Source organism: Sardina pilchardus, chromosome 4, assembly GCF_963854185.1.
Source record: "Sardina pilchardus chromosome 4, fSarPil1.1, whole genome shotgun sequence".
Lineage (NCBI taxonomy): Eukaryota > Metazoa > Chordata > Actinopteri > Clupeiformes > Clupeidae > Sardina > Sardina pilchardus.
In genome coordinates, this window is record NC_084997.1 from 12,473,208 (window position 1) to 12,501,113 (window position 27,906).

Here is a 27,906-nt window from a genome sequence, read left to right on the forward strand (position 1 = left end):
CAAATTGCTACGTGCTACTATGCAAGGTTCATACTTTAACCTTCCCTTTTTAAAGAGAGCAGGAAAAATGATAGCCCTGCTTATCACAGCTACAAGTCTAGCGTTTTGCTTTGTTGTATTTGTACCAACACAGTACAACAGCTCAGGGAGAGATATCCCACTTAATCAAAAACTGGAAGCAGCAACAGCAGCAGCAGAAGTAACTCCTCTGAAAAGCACAGTGTATAGCTTCAACCCTCCAATCCCACATATCCTCACAGCAACTGTCCTTCAAATAATCACAGTGGATGACATAATTATGTTTGTACAACAACAGCATAATGGCAGGACACAGTAGGCCTTTACGGCCACAATGCTGATGAATAATACAGTATACGTTACAGCTGTGTCATCCCGGGCCGGTAGCCCCCACTAGCCCAATTACACCCACTGACACCCGCCTCACATTGTCACAGCACATTTGTTAGCCTCTAACTGGTTGGGCATGTTTTCTTTTCTCTGTTTATGTGTCTATGCATTGTCTCTCTTTGTGTTTGGGTGTGTGTGTGTGTGTGTGTGTGTGTGTGTGTGTGTGTGTGTGTGTGTGTGTGTGTGTGTGTGTGTGTGTGTGTGTCTGGCTGTGTGTGTGTGCCCATGTGTGTATCTCTTGCCGTCATGCAAATTGCATTTCCCGATGCCGTTTCTTTGTTCTGGCATGGGGGTTATTGTTGCACCATGTGATATAGTGACTGTAATATATGCTTGCGAGTAAGCGTACACATGCACCTCTTTGTGCGTCTGTGTGCTGGAGATTGACTGTGCATACATATGAAAGTCAATTCCATCATAATTATAATGCGTGGCCAGCTTGTTTTTTTATGTCTCCTTTCATCTTACATGTTATCTAAAGAGTCCATTTGATCACCTGGTATACTGTAGGCTACAGTGGTATTCTTGTCTTTATGTGAGAAGACGTGGTATTGTTTACGTTACTGTTTGGAAGAGATAAGCATGCCACAAGGGGGTGATTTATTTTTCAAACAGTAGGTTCTGCTCCCAAACTTTCCCATTGTTTATGTTTTTTTTTGTAATAGGTGTGTGATCTTCAGATCATCTGAGTGCAGTTAATGTTTTATTTATATCTTACTACTCCACAATCGCCCTACACACACACACACACACACACACACACACACACACACACACACACACACACACACACACACACACACACACACACAGATATACAGACACCCCATGTGTTTTGGTGTGCTTCTGTATCCCCCTTCTCTGTTTTGCGACACTGCTGTGCGTCGTCTCTCTCAGGATGTTTGCTGTGGGATAGTCCTGGGATTACATGACAGCAGGAGAGAGAGGGAGAGGGGGAGAGATGGAGAGAGGGAGAGGAGAGCTGGGGTGTCGGTCGGTCGGCGCAGGTCAGACTCTGGGGACGGGTCGGGTTCGGCTCGGCGATGGGCGGAGAGCCAGAGCTGCGGCTTCATCTCCCCCACACTCACCCTTCCCCAACCCCATTTTTCCTCCAGAGATGTATTGATGAGTGCCACTGACCACCCTCTGCAAATCTGTCATCTCCCATTCCTGTCCACTCCAGCCATAGCGCAGTCAATTCATAGCACACACACCCTAGACCCTAGATTCATAGACACCCTTCTGCTGAAAGACAAAAACAATCCTTAACTCCCCTCAGCAGAAACCTCTCCATACAGCACAAAGCCATGTCCACTGTAGGCTACTACAGCTCATCGGTTAAAGGAGAATATCACCAAAAGAAGAGGAGAAATGGGCAGCATGTCACTCAGTAACGTACTGTGCAGTGGTGCCTGCTGGCTAAAGCTAACAGTGGAAGAAGCTGCTAATAAGAGACATCATTGTTCTGTGACAGTCGGCCTCAGACTTTCTTTCTGGAGGAGGATTCTTTTGTTCGGTTCGGTTGCCCACATAGTTCACAGCCCCCTCTCTCTACTCCCCAACTCATCTCTGGTTCGCTGCCAATGAAAAAAAAAAAAGTGAGAATATCACGACGCTTAACAGCTTAATGAATTTCGTTAGCTGACGCTACTTAAGCGCTGGAGAGCTAATTAAGCTTTTTTGAGAGGCATGTCAAAGGGAAACGTGACACAGGATTCTCGACGGACGCTGCCGCCGGCACAACTCGTTTGATGATTTTTCTTTAAAAAAAAAAAAAAGCGCACTGTGGACTCGCAGAGAAAAGAAAACATCGTTTTTTGGAGCCCTGCAACTGTTATTAAGCAAACGTACAGTTACACGAGGGAGTTGAGAATGCCTTCGTTACCTTTTTATTCGGGGCCAAAACAAAACCGTCGGGAATCGTTAATCTGAACAGTGCCAGGCGCAGGCTATTGTCCGCACAATGGCATCTTTAATTGCTGCCTTGTCCAGCTGAATGCATGGGGCTCGCTCTTTGTTTTGTACACAAAATCAATTCCGACTGCATCCTCAAGGTATGGCCTCATACACAGAGCCACGCCCTGCTCTCCTTTCTCCCGCCTTGACTCCCATTGTTAGGCCTGAAATTGCCTCAAAATACAATTTCCCAGGACTTGATGGCAATCTGGAAACACAGCGGTCTCACACACGCGCACACACACACACACACACACACACACATCGATACACAGACTCACAGTGGTGCAGAATACACAGTTGGGGGGATTAACCCAAATTTATCAGGGTTTTAACAGCACGTTGCCATCCCTCTCCTTGTGTGTGTGTGTGCGTGGTCTTGATAGCATCTCCTCCTCTCTGCCACGGAGGTGTTCCTGCGCGGCTGGGGATGTATAAAAGCCCCGAGACCCGTGGTGCTTAATAATTAATGTGTGGTCAGTGTTTCTGCAGCACTTACTGGGGCTGGAAGCTGGGCATGGGGGGTAGTGTAAAACGGTAATTTCATTTGCTATTTTGGATTGCCTCAATTAGGGCCGTGGGGATGAAACGGGGACCGGGTGGGCGGCCGCGCATGCGCACTTGTGCACGCGGCCGCACGCGCGAGCCACCGTTACTCTGACATATGTGATGTGGACCAGATGTCGGAGCGGACCGGTACGCGGTGCGCCGGTCCAGACCCGCTCTGCCAGATGGGCCGGGTTATTGTGCCGGTTGAACGCGTGTGTGTGTGTGTGTGTGTGTGTGTGTGCCCGGTGTTTGAGAGGTGCAGGGCCCCCGCAGTAATGCAATTCATCTCTGAAGAATGGCGACAATAAGGAGCGGAGGCGAGGCTATGAACTCTCAGCAGAGTTAAAATCGGGCACATAAAAATAGATGCTCAGACGATAAAGAAGGCAGGAGGGGGGTGGTGGGGGGGTGGGTCGCGGCTCTTATGAGATTGCGTGAACCTGTGTGCCCGGGAAAAAAAGGAGCAAGGCTTGGCTGCAGCACAAACCAAACCCAATTGGCAATCCGGATCGAACTCAATTGAGGCTATATACGATATTTATTGCAAAGGTAGTAGTATTTTGTGTGCTTTTTAAAAGCAGGTATTCTTGTGCTGAAAGCAGACAGTCTTGTCTCTGAATCTCTTTGCCAAGTGTCTGTTGTAACCAAACACAACACCATTTCTGGTTACACCTAGCATGAATGGCATACAGTCAAACAGCATAACACTCACGGCTCTCTCAAACCATGAAATCGGCCCCGCGCACGGTGCAGTCAAACACTGTCATCCGTCGCCTTTATCAACGAGCAAAATCTGCATCCTTCTTGTGTGATAGCATCCGACACACCCAGGCTAAACCCCCATCCTGTCATGCTGCAGATGTCAGATAGGGTCCAGCATCAGACATATGCACCTGCGTCACGTCTGTCTGCCCATCTATCGCTCCTCTCTATCTCAGTCACTCTCTCTCTCTCTCTCTCTCTTTCTATCTCACTTTCCCTCTCTTTCTCTTCCTCTGTCGCTCCTTTGCTCTTTCAGCTCTCTGATATCGTATGCTAATCAAAGCCTTTTAGCTCCGGCCAAAATCGGCGTATCGGATCTTTCCCCCTGGCTCGGAGAGCGCCGGGGGGTGCGGAGTTCCATCGAGGCCCCAGACTCTTTCTTTCACGGGGGAGTTGATTAATGCAGAATGCGTCTGTACCTGACAGCATGATACATTATTGATCAAAGCACTTATTACTGTTGATTTTGGGTCTTGTGACATTTACAACCGCAATTATTTTTCTCGGCTGAAATTGGTGACATTTGGTTCTCATTTAAGAGGGAAAGGCACTTAGCTGATGGCTGATTAAAAGGCTTCTCAATACACTGCCGCCAGGCTTTGAACCAAAAAAAAAAGTTTTCTAAAAATACTGGAACCCAACAGCTTCTGCCAGCAAGATAAGTGCAAGCCAATAGTCACCTGACACACTGTTGTATTTGTAACCTTTCAGCCAAGCGGTGCGTGTACACACACACACACACACACACAGACACACACGCACGCACACACACAAACATCATAAAGGTTGTACAGGCCTTTCCTACATAGAAAAGTCATGCACTTCCCCAGAGCTTGTGCCATTGTGAAATGTTTCCATACAATGTCCCCCCCATACAGCTTTTGTTAGCCAGCTAACCTTCACACTCACTCTCTCTCACACACACACACACACACACACACACACACACAGATATGTAGTGAAATAGGATTTCAGCCTTTAATATCTGAAGCAGTTCCTCTTTCTGTGTCGGCTCACGAGAAACCCGATATGGAGGAGAAATGGCTTTCACACGATCCCACCCAGACTCTGCAACCTATCAATTCAGGCCCTTTCATTTGGCATTGGCTGTCCTGTATCTAAATAGCATGTATTACAGTATGGGGCCCCCTCCTCATACGTGAGGGGGAAAAGCAATCTACCTCCAGGTTGATAGATTTTTTTGGCGGACAATACTATCTTTCTCCCTCTTGTCTGTTGGGATGGGAGTAAGGAGCTATAATTTTTTCTGATTTAATGGAACTCGCTGGGGAATGTATCCAGCAGAGGCATCCTGGGAATTTAAGACCGGGGGCTGGGGCTGGGGCTGGGGTGAGGTGAGGTGAGGTGGGGTAGGGGTAGGTTCTAAAGAGAGAGAGAGAGAGACAGAGAGAGAGAGAGCTGGGTTCTTGGAGACGAAAACCCAAAGAGAAGTGACAGAATCTCTGCTTAAAAGACAAATGATGCTGGGAAAGGAAAGGAGGCCACAATACGTATTGATTTCTGTTTGTGACGGTGAAGGGGGGAGGGGAGGGGATTCATTTTGCCACATCTAGGAGCAGATTGGCCATTGTCTCACACAGCTGACTCTCCATTTGGACTCACCTTGACTGCCCTTTCGATCCACTCTGCAGAAGGGCTGGTGTGGGACCAAGTCAGTGTGGCCCAGGCTGCCTCAGATCTTCTTACGAGAGACAGAGAGAGAGAGAGAGAGAGAGAGAGATAGAGAGAGGGAAAAAAAAGAGAGAAAAAAGGAAACAAGACAAGGCAAGGCCAACATGTGCCCGTGGCGTTTCCATGCAGGAGCTGTCTGTGCGTGTAAAGCTATCCTCCAGCCCCATATATTCAAGCTTTTCGGCCCTCACTCCACCATGCAGCGAGACGGAAGATCCATTTCCTCTCTCTTTCTTGGTCGGCTCTCATTTGTGTGATTTAATGGCAGGGGAGTGAGGGGAGGAGAAGAATGAGAGTGCCTACAGTCTCTCTCTCTCCATCTCTCTCTCTTCACTTCTCTCCCTCTCTCCATTTCTCTTTCTCTCTCTCTCTCATCTTTCTCTCTCCCTGTGGAAAGTGTTTGATTTCATTCAGGGCTTTGGTCAGTCAGACAAGACAGTGCCAGCCCTCGTGTGCCACTGTAGCCCAGGCGACATGAGCGAGGCCCCCTTTGAGATCACGCGCGAGGCCACAGAGCCGCCTCATCACACTCCAAAAACACACGCAGCGGGGCCCACTGTGTCCATCACACCTGCAGTCACAGTGATCTTTACCCAGGATCCACCTCACTGCACCTCATGGATGCTTTTGTCTCCACGTTGACCTTGATTTGTATATAATGGAGTGCCACAGCATCGGTTACCTCAAGTGAGAGCTACTCTGTGCTACATACAGGAACTGTAACCAGATCGGATCAGAAGACTGCGTATCTTTTTAGGGTCTATATATATATATGTATCTTTCTCCTCCAGGCTTTTTTTTCTCTCTTTTGTCTACACAGAGTTGTGGAATGGATATTTGTTATCTTCCCAAAAAAATCTGTAATGCTGGAGAAAGCACAACCAATTAGAACGTTGCGGTTCCTTTTCTGGGTCTCTGCTTTCTCTCTCTCTTCTCTCTCTCTCTCTTCATCTCCCTCTCTTCCTCAGAGTAGTTGAGAGGAGATGACTGGAGTGCACTGGGTAGAGCATTAGAGTGTCTTTATTTACCCTCGAGAGCTTCAGGGAACATCTTACGCCTCTGTCACAGTCTAGCAGGGCTGGACAGATTAAATACAGTACCCTTACCAAAACTCCCTTTATCCAATTATCTTTGTTGTTTTGCTGATATCTCTTCTCATCTCTCTCTCTCTCCCCTCCCTTTACTTATCTTTCCAATCCCTCTCTTACTCCCTATACTTCCTCCCCCTCTCTTTTCCTCCGCACCCTCTTTCCCTTCCATGCTCTCTCTCTTTTTCTCGTCATCTCTCCTCTCTCCTTCCTCCTACGTGTCATCATCTTCTTTCCCTCTATCCCTCCCACACGTTTTCTCTCCCTCAGCCACTCCTTCTTTCTGTCACTTCCATGATCCCTTCTTTTCATCCACTTCTGTCATCCTCTCTTCTCCATCCCTCCCTTACTCTTCCTTGCTCACTTCTTTTCATCCTTTTCTGTCACTTTCTCTCCGACAACCCTTCCTCACTCCATCTTCTCCTCATCCATCCATCCCTTCCTCTATTCCTCTCTCTCTCTCCTTTTTATCCACCTCTGTCACCCTCTCTCCTTCATCCCTCCCTCTCCTTATTTATCTACCTCTGTCATCCTCTCTCTTCCATCCCTCTCTCTCTCTCTCCCTCTCTTCTCCCTGTGTTGATTTGTGCTGAGGGGTTCCTGTGAGTGGTTCCCCAGTCAGCCCAGCCTGAGCAGCTCGTTGGCCCCCATGGTGTTGGCTTGTCTCTGCAGCGGGGCGCTCTCTTCTCTCTCTCTCTCTTTCTCCCTCTCTCTCTCTCCCCCCCTCTCTCTCTCTCTCTCCCTCTCTCTCTCTCTGCCGTGGTGCAGATGACCAGGCGGGAGCCTTCTTCTCCTGTGATCCTCTTCCGTCGCCACATCACAAGACAGAAATACACTCTGCCTCTGCCATAGCAACCGAAAGATAGAGATTTTTTCTCTCTCCTTTGATTGCTGGCCTTTTTAAGAGCGAGCGCCTTTGTGAAGCCCCCCCCAAAAAAACACAGTGTTCCCAGTTGACTTGCATGGGAGCAGAGTGGGTTAGTTATGGAGGCATTAGTGGAATATTTTTAGTGGCTTGGTCCTCTAGTGTTTAATCTCTCTCCCTCGTTTGTTTGTGAATGCCTTGTTGCGTTGTGTCCCTTTTTTTTTGGAGGAGTGATTCTTCTTTTGTTTTAACGGGAGTGTCTCTTTGTAGTCTGTGTATGGGCTTGTGTAATGGGCCTGTGTATATATTTCACAACTGAGACTTTTCGGGTTTGTGTGTGTCTCAGTGTGTGTGGAGGTCCTTGTGTATGTATCTGTGTGTGTGTGTGTGTGTGTGTGTGTGTGAGTGTGTGTATGTGTTTGTGTGTGTCTGTATCTGTTTATCTCGGAGCCCTTTCTCACTTATGTGCTCCGGAGGGAGGCAATGTGCTACTAGAACATTCTTTAATTGGTGGGCGCGGCGAGGCGCGGGGCCGGCGAAACCAAGCATCTGCGGAGCGAGGAGGCGCTGGAGTGAGACCGAGCGACGACTGAGGCGGGAGCCCGAGTGCTCGGCCCTGAGTCCGCTGCACTGACACAGCCTCTCATTACCAGTCAGCGCCGGCCGACACCATCTAAGAGAAACAACTCCACCAGGGCACCGGCAAGGGCCCCACTAAGCCCCAACACACAGATATTATAAGAATAGAAACCAAAGAGAGAGAGAAAGAGAAAGAAATAATAAAACCCAAGACGAAGTTAACCTCCCTTCTGTTTTAAGGGAGTTTTTATGGCCTACCAGCCAGGCCTTGCCCATTTATTTTTTAAAGGGATGGGGGGGGGGGGGAGTGAAAAGGGAGACAAATCTACAGATGAAATGCTGATGGTACTGAAACGATCGAGCAGAGCGGGTAGTCAGAGGTGCCCGTCAGCCGTTGCATTTTAAGACCTGCCCAGCCACTACCCCCAGCCCTGTTAATATATGCCAATAGATGAATATTTCAGCGGGAAAGTGATAGGCCGATTTATGAATTGTGACATTCCCGAGATTGATTATGGTGCCCAATGACTTTTTAATTAGTAATCTTGCCTGATTGGCACTTTCTGATGTCTCAATCTCGCTGCTTCTTTATTGCCAGACTTGGCCTTAACAAAATGTTAAGTATGGAAGGGATAATAATATAATATTGTTCCAGGCCTAGACCCCACAGATAATTAGATAAGTTATAAAAAAACAAAAGCTTGAGAGAGGGGAAGAAAGAGAGAGAGAGAGAGAGAGAGAGACTCAATGCTCCTCGTAAAAAAAGGCTATTACATGAGAGATTCAAATGGCTCGAAGCGCCCCTGTAAAACCCCTATCATGGTACACTTTCAGAACTCCAGCCTCGATCACTGATGTGAAACATCAGTGGAGAGAGAGAAAAAAGAAGAGATGAGAAAAGAGGAGAAGAAAAGAAAAGAGAGAGAAAAAAATCTATACAGCAAAATGGGACGAGATTAAGAGAGCGGCCCTTGCTGTTTTGTAGTGCCTATATCAGAGCCCTGCTCGTGGGAATATATTCTAGGGAATTCTCTGCCTCTTGGATCAGGCCGAGCAGGCAGCCGAGGCCGTAATGAAACAACATGCCACAGAAAGGGCACATTGCGTGAGGCTGCCCTGCTATGCTCCAGTCTGACACGGGCTTAGCGCTCAGGGCTTGGGCTGTGTGTGTGTGTGTCATGCAATGAATCGCCATCATAACCTTCATCTCCGTGACCTTTTTGCCGACGGCTTAGGGTACCACACTCACATGGGCTACTGAGTTTCCTTACAATTTTTTATTTTTTTTTGCCAAGGCAGATTTTTCATTGCTCATTCATGAAAGTAGGCAACTGCTTTTCAACCCCCCCGTCCCCCCCCCATCCACCTAAAAAAAGAAACACTCGAAAAGCTAAAAAAAAAAAAAACACTGGCTTTTGTTCACTGCTATTGCATGTGTGGAGAATAAAACATGAGCTGGTTCCACTCCTCATCTGCCTTAGTTGCGCTATCCTATTAATATTTAAGTTTCGACCAATCATGCATTTCTACTTGGTGGTTTCTGGTAAGAATCACTACCCCCCCTCCCCGTGCTTACCAAGCAACATGAAAAACAGTTTGCTGAATGCTCTCACAGCCGCAAAAAGCCATAAATATGTTTTTTTTAGAGTCATGTTGCCGGCAATAATGCGCAGGTGCTTTTTTCACCCAGCCGCTGGTGACAAGAGGAATGCTGCTCCATTGAAAAAGGCCCACCACACTCATTCAGGCTATAAATGTTTAATCAGCATCTAAATATTGACGGTGCCCTTCAGTCAGGTAAAGCTACCTCAATTTTGTCGCCGGCCACCAGTACAGGAATCCATTCCAAATATTACCACCAGTAGACTACCAGCTCATGCATCCTGCATCACATTAAGGCAAGACATTTTCTGCTGGAATATATGACAGAAACATAATTGTGATTTCAGTTCAGACTAAAGAATGAGCTAGAAATGTGATGTTTGATCCGCATATGGGGTACCTATACTAGGGTGTGAACTAAATGTTTTGTCATATAAGCAGCCTGTCTGTTGCTCTAAAAACTATGCTGGTCACAAACAGCACTGTATCAATAATCCACAGTCCACAGGAAGACAGCATATGGGGACAGGAACCCCTCACATGCAGTATTTACTAGAGGAAACGTGGCCTCAAGTTTGAAACACTCTTGACTGACAAGCCTGACTTTATCCATCAGAAGATCTCCAACTCTGTCTGGCTGAGATTTAGTTCAGTAGGCTTACAGCTATGGCTGAGCTTCCTTGAGCATGTATTGTGATGTCTAAAAAGTCAAATCTGGATGTTAATAGTAAAGTCCCTCTCTCGGCGAGGAAACAGCTTTTGCCTGGATACATCTGATAGAGAGAGTAGTGCCATCTGCAGTTTTCCTTTCATGCTGCACTCACATTTAGAAGTAATCAAACTTTTGCGGAAAAGTTTTAGAGATGTTTCTTGATATCAAAATAAAGACGTTGTTTGAATAGCTCTTTGAACATTTTTTGTCTTAACTCTTGGCTCCGGTTCCTGCCCTTGAACATCTGAGACGCTCACGGCCTCTTTCACTCGGGGGGTGAAATTACTTTAACACCTTTAGAAATGCGAACATTCGGCGCAATTGTATGAGAATCAATGGCCGTTTCTTGTCGCATTTAAGCCAAGGACGTAAAATGGGAATTTCAGCTGTTTCATTTGCCTCACATTTGAAAGACGAAACATACTGTGCTTTCATCTTTATGTCCTGTGAATGTTGGGCAGGAGGAAAAAAAGCTCTTTCGGAAATCCTTATCAGTGCGAACCAAAGGAGAAATCTAGAAAAGTCTCATAAAGCACATTTACTGATTATGGAGTGAGCCATCACTTTCATGCAAAATACCTGCAACTATTGAGTTCGCCCCTAATCTTGTCTACGCGAAGAATCTCCATTTATGCCATGAAAAGCATACACACAACTATACTTTTAACTAAAATCAGCCTTTTTATTTCTCCATTGTCGATAAAACAAATGTGTATGACATTTCCTGAAGATTTTTTTTTGTGTGTGTGAACATGTGATACACATTACAAGATTATCGTACTAAAACATATCTGATTATTGTCTACATGTGGCTACAGTGGCTATAGTGTTAGCTTTTTAATTGAAACTTTGTCCCTTTGCCTCAAAGGACATGGTGACACCCACCTAGACTTGGCTCTGGGTCCAGTATGGTTCAGATGGAACCACGACTCTGAAAGCCTTCACCTTTTATCTCCCATCTCAGTGGCTGAGATGGGCGTTTTAGGGCGAATGATTGTAGCTGCCAAAACAGTGCTGACATTTCAGAATGAACTCAGAACTAAAACTGATTCAGTCGAAAAGGGTCCGCAGCATCAAAGTGCATGAAGCCAAAGCTTTTAACAGACCGTGCTGACATTCAAACGCTTGACTCGGTAACACACACACACACACACAAATCCCCACACTGCATATACACGGAGGCACACACACAGAGAATTGCTCACACCCACACACATGCAAGCACTCAAACACACACACCCACACACAAATTCCCTCACTTCACAGGCACATGCGCACACACACACACACACACACACAAACACACGCCCACTCTACCCTCCATTAGAAGAGGTTAAACGTCTGCTTGCAGCCCCATCACCTCACAAAACGCAGATCAGTTTACTATCAAGTGTGGCCATCAGCCCTCTGCCCCCCCTCTTCCTTTCTCCCCCTCCCCCTCCCCCTCCTCCTGTTCATCCAGACAAACGCCCGAGCAGAGCTGACCCCATCCTTCCTTCCTCTCTCGTCTCTCTCTCTGCGCTCCCCGGGCTCAGCTGGCCGGGACCCAGACGCCCGTCAGTGCAGGAGCCGCGTCTGCACTGCTGAGCCACAGCCGGAGCCCGCGCTCCCCGGAGAGCTCTACCCCAGCTGCCCCTACCCCACCACAGCGGCCGCTTGGGCCCCGAACCCACCCCACCACATGCCCCCACTCTCCCCCCCTTTACCCCCACCCAAGACCGACTGCTGCCCTTCTGTGTGGTAGATTTTGGTTGCCTCTAATGGCCTGTGACAGGATCGCAAACAACAGACTGCACGCAGGCTCGCGCTCGCACCGGGGATGCTTATGGTTTCTGACACCTGACTCCTGTTGTCCTTGGAACCGATCAGGGGAGTGCGTATTTGCGCGCTGTTGTCACCAGGATCCCGCGGAGGCTGTAGGTATCACTCCCGCTTCTGCTTATCCTCGCTCTCTCCCAGGTGCAACCGCCCCGCCCCCCTCCTTGAGTCTACCCCCTCTTCTGAAATGTTTTGTTTGATTTCTCCATGATTAAAAAGTCTGTCACTAAAATCTAATTGTCCCAATCGTGCAATTTCATTACAGTGATATGAGAGACATGAACAAGAGACTGTGGCTCATGCACGCGTGCAAACAAGACTGTAAATATCAATGAGTGTCATTTAGTTGACAAGGAGCTCCACGGAAACACACCTGGTGATTATCTCTCCTCTGGAACTTGATACTAGGACAGTTGTGCTCTCTTGAGCTCTCCTGATAGCTAAGCAATGATAACAATATTCTAAGGGTGATCAGTCAAAGTCGTGTTTTTAATTATTTACTGTGGGAGAGGAGCTGCCATCAGAATCTGTTGGCTCGGGTTCTTTTGGACATACATCAATTGTCGGTGAGAGAGCCAAGTGGTATGTCTTCTGGGTGATTCATTCATCTGAAGCATTTCTGGATGCATTCTCCTCTCCCCAAACGAAGAAAAATAGACTTCTCACCAGATCGACACGTGCATAATCTTGTGCGCTGTGTGCGCCGATAGATAGCAAAAAAACGTTTTGGTTTAGGCAGGGTTTTTTTTTTTTTTGACTTCTTTTATACTTATTTCTGGAATAAGCATAGTTTACGGTGATACTCTCCCGCCGCACATCATAATTGTCTGGAAGGATATCCAAGGGCCTGGTTTGACGTCTCTTTTGGGGGAAATTGTTTTTACAAGCAATTAGCCACGCCGCCTCATTTGCTGTTCCATCGCTAAGAGTCGGGGAGAGTCAGTGCAGCGTATCATGTCGACATGGCGGCGGGGGGTGGAAGAGGTGGGAGCGCGCCACTGTGGAGAGATGCCAGCTCGTCGATACGGGAAGACAGGGCACGCGGCGTGGGAGGAGACGTCAGATTTTACCTATCATGCCGCGCTGCCGCAGTGAGGGCACTAATCTCTGCCGACCCGCATTCGGTTTTCCGCCGGCAATGGTGACACTCGCCGAGGTGACAAAGGGACTTTTTTTTTCGAGGCGTTCTTTACATATAAGAGAGCGACTTGCATGGAAATCATGAAGGTCTCTCTCTGTGTCTCCCTCTGTCTCACTCACACGATCTCTCTTTCTTGTTTCCATGGTTTCTTGTTTTAAGCTCATATTTGATGAGAGGATGGGTATTCCCAGGAGAGCTAGCACGGAGGATTAACAAGCCGAGCGCCAAGGAGAGAGTGCTCTCAGAGCCACAGATGCCTGTGCGTTTCGGTAATCACAGTTGCAACCTGACAAAGTGCTTTAATTAGCCGCTAAAAATGACTCTGAGCGTCATTATTTATGCGGTAATGTGAAAGGCAGCCACTTGTTTCATTGCTTGACGCGTGCGCATACTTGCAGATCTTGTTATGAATTGTTTTACTATCTGAGGACTAAATGAACTTTGTGGCCGTGGAGGGGGGGTCAGATAGTTTTTCGGCGCTGCCGTGAAATATCTTCTTGTCTTTTGATGGAATTTGGGAAGCGGAGCGTATTGCAAGAGAAGCATTAATTAATAATTGAAATTTGCAGATTGGTTCATAATATTAATTGAGATGATTCATAGACTAACATTTCTTTTGAACTTCTCTGTCTTAAAATAGCACAGTTCGCTATAGCGAGGACTTGATTAACTTACAGTACAATGACTAATACTGCACACACGGGCACGTTAGCGCTTAGAGACTAAAGAGAATGCATTAGCAAGCTTTTACTGTTCTGACTTTACCAAGTTTTCACTCATCAATAAATAAATAAGTCAGTAATGGCTGAATATTGATTACAGGATGTCAACCGCCCATGCCCTTTTCAATGCTCAGTTTAAAGGCTGCAGGAAATAGCCCTCTATGAATAACACTTAGTAACGAGAGTTTAAAAGTTGACCACAGCATAGGATCTACTGGAAGTAGATCATGCGACTGACCATGACTTATAACTAAAGCATATGTGTCAAACCTCGATATATTATAACACTGTGTTTATTGCATGCATGCAAAGCTACTTGAATGGCAGTTTGGAGTACCAAACGATCAGTTCAGTGGTTTGCACCGCTGTGGTCCTATTTTCTCAATGTGCATGCATGATGTAGCAGACAAAATATCTCTTGTAATTGCCACAGTCTTTGGTTCAAAAGCCTATTATAGCGCTGTCTAGGGAGAGCAAAGAATAGGAAGTGAGATATCAATCGTCAGTAATTTGAGAAGAGGTGTTTTGTTTGATTTGATGTTAATTTTCACATTCTCCTCTACTCACATCTTTTCTTTTTCTACCTAAAGCCTCTGTTGTTGTTGTTATTATTATTATTATTATTCAGTGTCGACTGGCGGGACGCTCCAGGGGAAGACTAGAAGTAGGTCATTAGAATTATTTTAGATTTTTTTTTTCTCCGTTCTTTTCTTCCCCCGCTGTAGTTCTGGGGGGTTGGGAGGGGCAGAACTTAGGCCTCGGGACATGCAAATGCTAATCACATATCATTTCATCAAAGCAAGGGCATTGTTTTTTTCCCTCCTCCCCCTCTCTTTGAAGTCTTTTTAGTCTCGTCCTAGTCAGGATTATTTGCCCGTGTTCCTGTTTGTGCGTGTGTGCATGACCTGACTCGGACCTCGGAGTCAAGCGGTTGGACACAGTTCAGAGGGATGGGAAAAAAAGAAAGAGAGAGAGAGAGGGTAAAAAAACACACTGAATAAACAGCCTCGGTGAAAGGCCATAAGGTCGGCCAAATCCCAGTCTGACGTTGGTGCATCCACGAAGGCTATAACCCACCCACCCTCGTCCAGCCAAAGAGCCTGCAGAACATCAATCTGACTGCTCAATGAACAGGAGCGTAATCGCAGACTACATTCCCCAGCAGCCCTGCATCCCCTTCACCCATCCACCCCCCACACTACCCTCTAAGATCACACAGTCTGCATATTTATGTTTCCAGATCTGCACTGATGTTATTGAAAGATCTTTAGTACACCCTTATCCCGTCTTCATTGTATCACTGTAGCTTTCTCTTCTTTCTGTTTTTCTTTCTCTTTTCCTCTCTCACTTGCTCCCTCTCTCTCTCTCTCTCTCTCTCTTTCTCCCTCCCTCTCTCTCTTGAGCTGAGTTGAGCTGAGCTGGCTGATCTTTCGACGTTGGCAGCCGCTTGTGCCCAGTCATCTGCTCCTCTCTCTCTCTCTCTCTTCTCTCTCTCTCTCGCTCTCTTGCTCTCGTGTCAGGCCGTGATGAAAAGCCCGACGCAGTTGCAGTTGTAGGGTCATGAGGCTGGAGGCGTCGCGAGAGAGATGCGTGGCGAGACCATCGCCCGCCCGTCCGCCCTGAGATAGGGGCTGTGTGGTGGGGTGGGGTGGGGGGGATTAATTACGACCTGTCTCATTCTGGCAGAGTGTCTCTTATTATTATCGATCGGAGTGCGCGGGAGCGACACGAGGCCCCGGGGCGGCCGGCGTACGGTCGGCGCACCCGTTTGATTCGAAACGCTGATGCATAGTCATCGCCCACGGGCGAGGCAGGGCAAGCGGAGACTAAACGAGATGAGATGCGGGACCGTCCAAAGGGCCGCGCCATTCATCAAGGCCGACGGAGAAGAGACGAAGAAGAGGAAAGAGAGAAAAGAAAAAAACGACACCTCAGATTAGACTCTTGAACGTCACGCTCGCCTCGTGCCAGAGTGTGGCGGAGAGAGAGAGACCCGAGAGATGCATGTGTCACCGGGGCCTTGTTTCTGAAGAAGAGGGCGGGCACGGCTGTGCCGTGGCAACGTCAGATGGGGCGTGAGAAGGGAGGGAAGTGTGCGCTCCCTCTCTCTCTCCCTCTCCTCTCTACCCTTTCTCTCTCTCTATCCTCTCCCTTCCCTCTCTTTTCCTCTCCTCTCTGTGGCCGAGGAGCCATGCTGAGCCTCAGGTCTTCAATCACCAGTGACCATCAAAAGCACAGACTCGCCACAGATACGGTCCCCACAAAGAAACCAAGTGAAATGGGGAGGGCGGGAGAGAGGGAGGGAGGCAGCAGTCCAAATGGTTCTGAGGTAAATAAACCGTGTTCGCGAGGAAAAAGATAAGAAAAAATGAATAACCACGACAACAAAAACAACAAACAGAAAAATCCCCTCTCGGCTCCTGATGGCTTACCTTCATCACCCTTATGATTGTTATTTAAATTCAAGGCAGGGGCAGGATTTAAAATGGATGCAATTATTCTTTTTTATCGTTCCATAATCATCCAACTGTTTTCCTGCACACTTTTAACACCGCAAGAACAGTAAAATGAAATGATCCACCGGTAATGGTAGTGCATGTTTACACGGCACTGTAAAGAAGATGGAGGGCCGACAGGGCCCCTAAGAATGGATACAGCCCCGGCAATCCTCGCTCGCTGCTACCCACCAAGGCTGCGAGGGGAATTAGCAAATTAGTCATCTTTCTAAATAAACGTCACCACCGTCTGTGGGTAGCTTTTAATCTCATTTGTTCCAGCAGCACGCATCCTATTGGAGTTATTTTTATTGCCATGCCAATGAATGAGGAAGTGTCACAAACTCGAGCCTGTGCATCACTTGGCATTTACGGCTGTTTTCTTTTCACGTTTTAATGGCATGCAGCACATCCACAGATTTGATGTTTACATGTACAGATTTAGGGCTCTTGCAAAGCAAAAAAAAGTATATACTCCATATCATATACGTATACACATACACATATTGTTGGAGATCAAGTAGGACTGTGCCAACATTTAAATTCAGTCTGGAGAATAGAAACTGCCAACGCGCACACACACACACACACAGTCACATTCACGCGAACATGCGCACATAAACAACCTGCTCAACCCTTCGTTCCCTCATTATGATATGCATCTAGCACATGTCTGATAGGGATGCCTGCAAACTGCTGAAGCCTCACTTTCCGTGGAACGTGGAAACACACATACAGTACACACACACACACAAGCACATGTGTGCGCACGCACACACACGCACACACACGCACACACACGCACACACACACACACACACACACACACACACAGAGTGAGAGAGACACACATACACACACACACACAGAAAAACAGACATCTCCATTTTGGTCAGGGTTGTTTGAGCTCAGCTTCATCAAGCAGAAAAATGTCTCTATAATTGCGGCATGCTCTTCATGAGTTTCCGGGCGCCTCTGTCGCGTCTCCCTTTCTCTCTTTTTCTGTCTTTTTCTGAAAGAGAGACGCGGGCTCTGTTCCCTTCATAACCTCAGTTGATTGCAGATGATAATTATGGCACCTCCACCTTGCGCACAATGGGAGGGCAACCGCAGGAAAATTAGCAGCTGTCAGGTGGAGTCACCTCTCCACCGTCTGGCTGTCAGAGCGCCCGCTTGTCCGTCCGTCCGTCTGTCAGTCTGACCATTTGGCCGTCCACTGTTTACACCTTCGCTCCCTCACAGTGGATCTCTTCCTCCTCCTCATTATCTTCCTCCTCCTTCTCCTCCTCTTCCTCTTCCCTTTGAGAGTGGTTGAGCTCTGGGCTACAGGCTCTGGAGGAGTCTCAAGTTGGAGTCAAGGGCTTTTTTCCAGCCTCTCTCTGATAATTGTAGTCTTTCTGAGATAATTCATTTCTTTATTCCTTGCCCCAAATCCATCAGCACGGAGAGACCAAATCCAGCTTTTTAACTCAAGCCCCTGTGTATGCCTATCAGTGTCAGTGTGTGTGTGCGCCGGTGTGAGTGTGTGCGTGCGATTGTGTGTGTGTCCGTGTTTGTGTGTCTGATCTCACCTCTCCTTGTCTTAATTCAGCTACATCTACTTCATGCTCTTTTGGGCCGTGTGGGCCCCGGGTGAATGAGAGGAGAGGAGAGGAGAGCCAGAGTAAGAGAGCAAATTACATTGCCTTCTTTGGAGGAGGGCAGCCATGCATGCCAGAGACAGCGTCCAGCTCCCTGATGTATAAAGCACAGGGATGGGGCGACGGAGGGTTGGATTTCTCATCAGCGCACCCAGGCGGCCCCGCTTCGTCACATACCCACCCCCACTACCACCGCCACACCACACCCTTCCCCCAAGTCCCCAGTCACCCCCCCCCCCACACACACACACACACCCTCCATACTAGGCCCGTTCTGTCGAGGCTTAGCATTAAGAGAGGCTCCACTGGGAATCCTCTGGAACCTGGGATGCTAATTAAACCCCATTCACTTTAAACCATTAGGATTCCCAAGCAGAAACTGCTGTGATGCTGTGATTTGCTTCTTTTTTTTGTTGCTCTGCTTTGCTTTGTTTGAAGGGGGGGGGGGGTTAGTGGTGGTAGTGGTGTGTGTGTGTGTGTGTGGGGGGGGGGGGTGTCTTTGTGACGATGGGGTGCTCAAGTAATCAGGATCCAGGGAGCGGTGTGTGTTGCATGAGAAATAATAGAGGGGGGATTCCTTGGAGTGCAGGACTGTTAGTGGGGTACGTGTGCAGTGTGGAAATGTGAACACCTGCACACAATGTATGTACAGAGCATTTGAGCCTCATTCATCCCCTTAGTGCTGTCCATTTGGGGCTCTTTCTGAGCTTTCATGGGAACAGGAGTGATTATCTGCCAATAGGGATTTGCTTGCAGAAGAGAGAGAGAGAGAGAGTGAGTGTGAGAGAGAGAGAGAGAGAGTGGAAAGTGTCAGAAAAGAGGGACAGAAAAAAAGGAAAATGATTATAATGGCCTTGACAGCTGAAGTGTGTTCTCTTTCCTTCATGACTGCGGTGGCCTGACATTTACAAAAAAAAGAGAAACTGTGTTGGAAAAAGCCTCTCACAAAGACGAAGTACATCCTTTGCGGAGAACATTTTACTTTGTTTACCCTCTTGAGAGGAAACGTATTACCTATCAGAGAGGCTAAAACGCTTTCTGGAGCCTTCTCTCTCTCTCTCTCTCTCTCGCACCCCTGAAAGAGATGTGCACCCGCCGCTGCCAGACACTGTTTTCATTATGACCCCTGTGTAGTGGCCTCTGTGTCCGTCTTAAGTGAGAGGGAGAGAGCACTCCGCTGAAGAGGACCATCTAGAGCCATATGGCGGAAGGCTCGCTGATCGCCACAGAGAGATGTCTCAGCGGGTCCCTGACATATTCTTCCCTCTCCGCCTCAACAAAAACTCGGAGGGAGCAGAGCATTTCACGAGTCCTTTCTGAGTAACACATGAAAGTGCTACAGGCAGATATAGCCACCTAGAATAAGAAAGTAGGTACTTATATAGTAGAAGGTATACCTAGAAATTACTCAGATGTTGGACACAGTCACAAAAAATGGATTGAGCTTTTGTGGCACAACACTGTAGTGATAGGGCTGTGTACACGACAGAAGGTTTATGTCTGTTGCTTCAGAGCACCCAACAAATGACAATGGTGAAAAGAATCACTTGCGTTACCATGACTCCACTTGTAATGTCATATGGAAAATGTCATGCATCATGTTAAATGCTTCAGCTCTTGTGAATGATGGCAGGAGCCATTTTGTGCGCCACAGTAAGTGTCACATCACTCACAGTCTTGTCCTTGATACATGATCATACTAACAGTATAGGCTGATTCCAATCCGTCATGCAAGGTTAGAACTTGGGAACACTTTTCAGCTATATTTGCGGCTGACAGCAGAACAATTGAATAGGTTCAAAGTCTTTGTTAGGTACGAACCTATCAGGGTCACTATACCCTACTATTACAATTTACCTATAGAGTGGTGGCACAGAGATGTTTTTTTTTTTTTTACTTAACAAAAAATGTGTCACCTCAGTACTCTCAAATTGTGCCACATACATTAGATCACATCTAGTTCTCCTGAGATAACAAAGAACCATTTGTGAGAATTACACTGTGAAATTGTCCTGTGGGAAAGTTGAACTGATCAACAAATCACACTCAAACACGCTCCCTTTTTTTGCTGTGTATGGCCATAATTGTAACTGACAAAAACCTCAACACCTGGCTATGAGTCTGATTAAATTTGGAGTCTGCCATGGTTGGCCTATTTTACACAACTCTCTAAATGTTTCAGTGATCTGTTCATTCAAATATGCGTATCAGCTGTTTCAATATGGCTTTTCAGCTGCCATTGTTGAGTAGAGGAAGTAGCGAGAGCATTTAAGGTTTTGAATATAAGATTTTCATGTCTGGTATATTGAATGTGCATTTACAAAGACAAAAGAGATCCATATTGGGTAAGCTTGTATGGAAGCATTTTGATAATTGTTAATGGTATGCCCAGATTAGACAGATGTTGTGCTAATTGTATTAAGAGTCTTGGAAATGTCACTACAGATTGGACAGAAGCATGTTAGCATTTGAAAAAAGAACTGTAATACATTACCATGGTTACACTGAAGTACTGGTGTCTCGTAACTAACACACTAAATATCAAAACTTAAAAGGCTTTCTGTCTGGGAAAGGGGTGGAATTATTTCAAGACAGAAAGAGTGGTAAGAAGTTTGCCTCCTAGCATTGACTCAGTCAAGGAGTAATTTCACCTGTGTTTGGGAGAGAAACCCACAGATGCCTTTTTCCCATTTAGGTGGTGATTTAGAATCAGTAGCTCTCACTGGATGGCAGGAGAGGTGGGGAGAGAGAGAGAGAGAGAGAGGAGAAATGGAGAAACAAACGCTTTCCTAGCACTCCTAGTAGCAGCTCCCTCTCCAGTCAATAAAGAGAGATAGATTCTTTGTGTGTCAGCAATTTAGAAACAACCGCCAACAGGAATCCCCAGAAGCTGTACAATTAATCATGACAGCCCAAGATGCCAAATTTGGTGTTGAGCAGCTTCCAGTGTTTGCTAAGGAAAGCAACCAACACGAGAAGCTGGGCTCGGAACTCGCAAGTTCGCCTCTTTTCCTTTTCCGAGTGCTGTTGTTGAAAAAGTGAACAGATGACAAGGGAATTTGATCACCTGATGCAGAAAGCTCTTAATAAGAGAGATGAATCCCTGTAGACTGGTTGATTTAGAAAAGCAACGGCCCCGAACGACTCCTGCGGTTTCTGGAAAACTGGGGGATGTGGGCAGACACAATGGGGGTAGAGAGAGAGAGTGAGAGCTCCTTGGGTTAGAAGGATCCCATGTAATTCGTGCCATGAATAGACATGGCTCTTTGGAGGAGATCATCATCCTCTTGATTCATCAGCTAGTATGTGCTGTATCATTGATGGGAGCTATTGTGCCAGAGCCTTGGCAAGAATTCACAGACAGGGCCCTGATGAACAGCCTTGTTAGAATACCCAGGGCCATTTCTGCACGAAAAGAAAGAGAGGGGGGAAAGATTGAGAGCATGCATGAATTCACAACTGCATTTTCAGAATGTAATTTGCAAAGCTAATATTTTACACTTTATTTTTTCCTGATAAATTATGCAGGCATATCAAAGGGAGAAAAAAAAACCCTCAATTGTAATGTAGTAAATTGCTGGCCTAATTTCAGTGCCAGGATATTGTTTGAAGGCCTGATGAAAAATTCATCAATATCGCATCTGATTTTCCCGTATGTAGAAGTTTTGGCGCCTGTTTATATGAAATGTCCTTATTACAATTTGCTTAAGTAGTTGATTATGAAGAGTAGCTGCGTTTCCCTTGTTGGGACATTTAAGTATTACGTACATAGTACTTAATTAAGTACACTTTTCCCACACATACCACTTAACCCTCTGGAGGCTGCAGCCTGTCATGTCATTATATTTGAAGAGGTTTCACATACTTCCCTACTACTTTTTATATATAAAGACATTGATCGGAATTTACAGTGTATGTTGTATTCTGGCACAAAGTCAGCCACATCATCAATTTAGCAACTCATTAAGAGCTTAAGAAATGTCAGTATCATCAGTAGTCGAGTTGAGGGGGGATGAGGGGGGATGGCATCCCCCTTTGGAATTGATATGGTCAAAATCATCCCCCCTCTGAAATGGCCATCCCCCTCCCCATCCCCTGTAATTTTTCAATGAATGTGGAAATATCGCCACTATTTCATTTTCAACATTTAGCTTTTGCGCACATCGAGGCTACAATACTGTGGACGAGGGGAATGCTCCTCCTATTGTCACGGCAATCAGCGACATACAGTAGGCTATAGAAGCATGCAGCCTTCTTTTACTGTGTATGCGCACGACAGGTAATTTCATTCAGCAGCATCATGGCCAAGCGACAATCAAAGTTTGATCTAAGGGACGTCGGCTTTTTTATTAAGAGGACAAAAAGTTGATGAATTAGAAAGAGAACATTTATACTCCAACCTGAAACGCCCAGTCTCCCTTGTTTGCGAAAGTGAAGGTAGGCCTACCTAGCCCGCTAGCGAGAGCTAGGCGTTCACTCCAGCTGTTTCTGAACAAACTTGCCATAATGTAATTGGAAAGGATAGGCTACTGTAGCGGCTCACGGCGATTTAACGCAATAATGTTGTCCAACTTTTTAGGTAATCTTATTGAGAGTGATGTATGGATGCATCCTCACTCACACGAAAGAATAGTTTTGTAGTGTGGTTCTGCAAATAGACCATGTCACGAGGTGGCTGAAGAGACAAACGTCTGAGCATCTGTTCATCTTTAGAATTATTATTCCGCTGTGCAGGTAGCCTAGGCACAAATAATACGCTTTTGTTTTGCACTTTTAAAGGTAGAACGTAAGACTGAGACTGCTACAAAGTATCCCACCAACATTGTTGTGTGGCAATTAAAGTTTCTGTTCTAGGCTACTGTATGGTGGTAGAATTCCAGAGTGAAAGCAAAAAGTCTCAACTTTTTTGTTGGTTCCATCAAAGATCCTCCGCTTTAACCCTCTCTGGTTCCATTTAACTTGGCTAGATGGTAATTATAACACGTCATCGTGGAATGCATTAAAATTGATGTCTGGTTCACTAATTCAAATCTGATAGATATTTAGTATATTTAAGTGATAATGTTACTCTGAACTGGGATCAATTAGCAACTTGACGTAGACATGATCTAAAATGTTAGTGACACATAAAATGTGCATGAATTGGAAGAAATGTAGGATTTGCCAATGTCCAGCAGGTCACGCTATAAATGGACTAGAATACAGGAAATTGCATCTTAAAAATTAAAAATGTTCTGGGGGAGGACCCCATACCCCCCGCAAGACTAATACCCAGATGTGCATTTTAAAATCCACCATCCCCCCTGCCATTTTTTAACAACTCGACTACTGAGTATCATACATAGAAAAAATTACTTCAGATAAAATGTGACTACAGTTCCCTATCACAAGGATACTGTACAGTATCTGTTGCCTTCCACTAGTTTTTTTAATATGCTTCAATCAACTACAGCCTTCTTTGAATATTCTGTGAACATCAAAGATGTAAACCAGAGCAATCTCACTTCAATGGCATAATGTCCTTTTAATTTCTTCAACCTTGTGGAGTGGTCAGGATATCCATGTCGGCTCCGTATGTTAAGAATTCCTAAACTGCACCGATAGGCATAGAGATTAGAGATCTCATATTTGTCACTGTCTAACTTGCGAGGTTTTTGGCATGCTCCTGAGTGTTGAATTGAGGCTTAGTTTCTGAATACCCACCATAAGCTGCTGAAGAGTTATTTATGCTCACAGCCCCTAGTGTGCATGTGGCACTCCCATTTTGGGTTTGTTTAACGCAAAAAAAAAAAAAATCTGGTAATCCACTGTACAGAAATATCCTGTCTTTTGATGTTCCATAATGTAATGCAAGATCGGAAAAAGTGCTGCAACAAAATTAAACAAAAGACAAATGTTTTCGTTGACAAAACGAAGCTTAATGCATTCATTTTCATGCATTAGCTCCATCAATGAGTCGGGGTTAAACAGAGGCAGATTATGTTGCATAATAGTGCATTAGTCCATGTCTGGGGCTTTCCTTTCACACGGGAATAATACAATTACTGCGATTAATAATAATACACTTCTCACAGCACTGGGATGGAGCTCGATTCCTCTGGGTTGGCCCTTTTGCAGGACAAACTCCCAGCCAGCCTCACCAGATAAGGCGAGCAGACACACACACACACACACACACACACACACACACACACACACACACACATTCAAACCGATAGAGGAAGTCAGGGTGCCCTTGAGAATATCCAGCTCTGTTGTTGTTTTGTTTTTTATGGACCCAGGAAATGGAGTGGGATGTGGGGGAAACTGACAAATGGGGGGAACCTTGTTTTTGCGACTCAGGAGGGGGAGCCTCTCAGCGTGAAACAAAGGCGTCATTAAGCGCCGGCACTCCCCCTGTGGTGATTAGGTCTATCTGCTGTGTAAATGACTTCTCAGCTTCACACTACTGCGTTCCGCTGTTATTTATTTCATTACTTTATTTCATTATTAACGTTTATTTTTTTCTTTCTTAGTCTTTGGTGTGGCTGCTGCTTTTCTAATTGCCTTTGCTCTGTTCGCTATCCAAAAAGCACAAAAAAAGCAAAAAAAATGAAATGAGGTGTGTTTTTTGGGGTTGTTGTTTTGGTTCAGCGACAGCATTTTTTCAGCAGCGTTTTTTTTTTTTTTTCACTAATCGCTGACCTTCAGTAACCTTGGTATTTTTTTTTCTAGAACTTTGGTTCCACTGAAAAGCAGAGTTGTGTCGTCCGAGAGGGACTGCACCTGGAAATCAAATCTGAACGCCCCGCTCTGCTCGCGAGCCTACCCGCTCATTAAGCGCAATTACTTTGCGATCGTGTCATGCTTTATCTCGGCGGGAGCGTCAGAGGCGTGCTATTATTCGTGCCAATCAACACTTAGCTTAGTCGCATCGCAGTTGTTCTCTCACCTCGATGCGGAGAGAGAGGGGAGGCAGATTTTCACAAGTCATCAACTCATCTGAAAGAGCTCTTATTATTGCTCGTCAGTCTCTAATGGACTCGATGGGCATCGCTGTGAAGTGGCCGGGGATCCTGACGTGAGTGACCTCACGCGCGCGACCGTTCTCGAGTGGATTGGCCGATAATCGCAATATTAGCTGACAGCGGTTTCATCCACTTAAGCACTCTTTTTTTTTTTTTTGATGCAGTGCCCAGGTCCTGTCACAAATGGAGCACTTGGTGAAATGAGAGAGGATAGAGATAGAGAGTGAGAGACAGAGAAAAGCACCTGAAAGAGTGTCTGTAGTGTCTGCAGAGGTGACGGGGGCTGAAAGTTCAAGCTGTGCCTCTTGAAAATGGTCTGTGAATTGGTTTTTGTGGTCATCCTATTTCAAACTGTCCCCATCTCTTAGGCTGGGTAATGTCAGAAGCATTCGCGTGACTTATACTGTAAACAGAGCACCAGAATGGGGTTTATGTGGTTTGCAGAGGGGGTAACCAACGGGCGTCGGGTAGGACACACACAGGAGGCCCTTGGGGGAGATACGGCTCTCACATTCTATCCCGCATGCACAAATTCATGCGGAGTTTTGAACGTCTGACTCTCGGCGGCAGCCTGAGCGATGAAGAAATTTGATTTGAGATGCCATCTCCCTGTGGTGAAACAATTCTCCTCCCTGTTTTCGTTCTGAATCAATATTTAATAAAGAATATAAAAAGAGAAGATGAGGATCCCAATGAAACGGCTAGAGCGGCTGAGAGGGAACATCAGTTAAAGATGCAAGTGCTCTCACAACAAATGATGAATATAAACCAAGATGACATTAATAATATGTGTCTGCTATTGAAACCAGAGCAAACTAAATATCATAGCCAGCCATTTATATCATTCCATGGCTGGCCACAAATGAAATATCGGCCATATTTAGTCATTGCTGGGACACTGGCAGGCAACATATTGTACAAATATTACACAGGTGCACACACAAACACACACTCAGAAAATGTAGTGTTGTTACACGTCAGGGTGTTCCATCACAGCAAAAAAGGATAGTGTAGAGACTAACTTTGGGGAGACAGGAGAGGATAAAGAGAATGATCCTCAGACACAGCAGTTTCTCCAGTGGGTCCTCACCCTTAAAGCCAGGCAGGGATAAGCAGATTACAGTAATTGTAGCTATTCTCTATGACTGCTTTGGCTTTAAGGACACGGTGTTAAGAAACTGTGCGTCAGCCAGTGGGTTAGCTTCCAACGGCATCCGTAGCGAAATAATAAATGACATTTAACCCCCCCGTTTCGTTTTAAAGAAGTAAACAGGCTTAAATCTGTCAAGCGGCGAGATTATTTTTAATTACGTTTTGCATGTCTAATTCCTCGTTTGTGTCTTCTGTGCTTGCAGGATTATGCGGAGAAAGAGAAGACCCTGGCCAAGGCCCTGGAGGACCTCAAAGCCAACTTCTACTGTGAGCTGTGCGACAAGCAGTATTACAAGCACCAAGAGTTTGACAACCATATCAACTCGTACGACCACGCTCACAAACAGGTAATGGCGCAGGGCTAGTCGGCTAAATCGGTCCATTTTCACTCACACCATGCTGCTGGCTCGCCCCGAAGCCTGAGCAGTGTATGAAAGTAATGGAGCATGGGCCAGCACGCATATGTGTGTGTGTGTGTGTGTGTGTGTGTGTGTGTGTGTGTGTGTGTGTGTGTGTGTGTGTGTGTGTGTGTGTGTGTGTGTGTGTGTGTGTGTGTGTGTGTGTGTGTGTGTGTGTCAAGATAAATGATTTTTACCCTTGCTTTGGTGGCGAAATGCGCATGCTTGTGTGCTGGGAGATGGAGTTTTAATTTCAGGTACCATACATCATCCACTGGACAGAACAATTGAAAGCTATTGCATTTGCTGTTATTGTTGTGGTTGTTTCCTGTTCATTCGGTGACAAAAGTGTATCTATATTGAATTGCCAGCAATGGGGTGGAACTATAGTACAGAATGAGCCTTGTCCTCATTCAACCTTTCCCCATTTACAGGGTAAGCATAATGTACAGTGATACAGCTCAGTGGTCAGCTGAGACTTTTTAAACAGTTTGAAGTAATTTGGGACAAAATAATTTCTCTTTGATTTTCGCGCCAATATTTCAGGAAGCAGCGGTAGTAGTCACTCACAATCTCATAGATTTTGCTCAGTGAAGAACACTAGAGGAGCTGACATGTCTTGAGACAATAATCCTTTCCCGTTGTAAAAAAAACACCACAGGAAAATGAAAAGGCCGAAAACACAGAGCTCTTTTTGCCGACCCTTAGGCCTGAGCAATCCTTCTTGTCGCGAAACAATTTAAAAGCTCAGAGGCTCCCTTTCCATAGATCGACTTATTAATAGAATCGTACGGCCTTCCAGAAAAACACAAGTCTAACCTTTAATGGGGGGTTTAAAGCTTTAATTCCGGCGCTTGTCCTGCCGTTTGATATCTGCAGTGACCCTGGCAGTGTGCCTGGGAGCAGACAGTGAATTTGTGCCGTCTCAAGAGCCCCACTCCTCCGTCAATATCAGGCCTGGCTGAACTATTGACTAGTCAAATCTGCAGCCCCCCCACCCATGACCTTACTACTGAGCGCGGCAGCGGGAGTGAAATGAATGGATTATGGCAGCAGGAAAGCAGGCGAACAACTCAAGATGTCCCTCGAGCTCAAACTCATGTCAAATCCCCCCCCCCCCCCCCCCATTTCTCCGCCACTGCCACTGCCACCGACAACAACAACAACAACAACAGCAGCAGCGGGCGACACAACACCACCAGCGCCGCATCATATCTACATTTCTGTCGGCCACCCTCGTTCATCACGCGCGTTTAGCAACCCTAGCTGCCGCTGCTTACCAGAGATTAAACGAGTAAGCAACGCAAAAAAAAAGAAAAA

General features: G+C 46.2%; 1 protein-coding gene across 1 annotated transcript in view; it reads left to right on the forward strand.

Moving 5' to 3' along the window:
* The first annotated feature begins 5,841 nt into the window (after positions 1–5,841).
* The window catches only part of znf804a (zinc finger protein 804A), a 31,182-nt gene continuing 9,117 nt past the window's right edge, over positions 5,842–27,906 (forward strand). Inside the window, exons 1-2 of the mRNA XM_062533628.1 lie at positions 5,842–5,949; positions 26,392–26,535. Coding sequence (XP_062389612.1) covers positions 5,842–5,949; positions 26,392–26,535 — 252 coding nt within the window. The remainder of the gene's footprint in view (positions 5,950–26,391; positions 26,536–27,906) is intronic.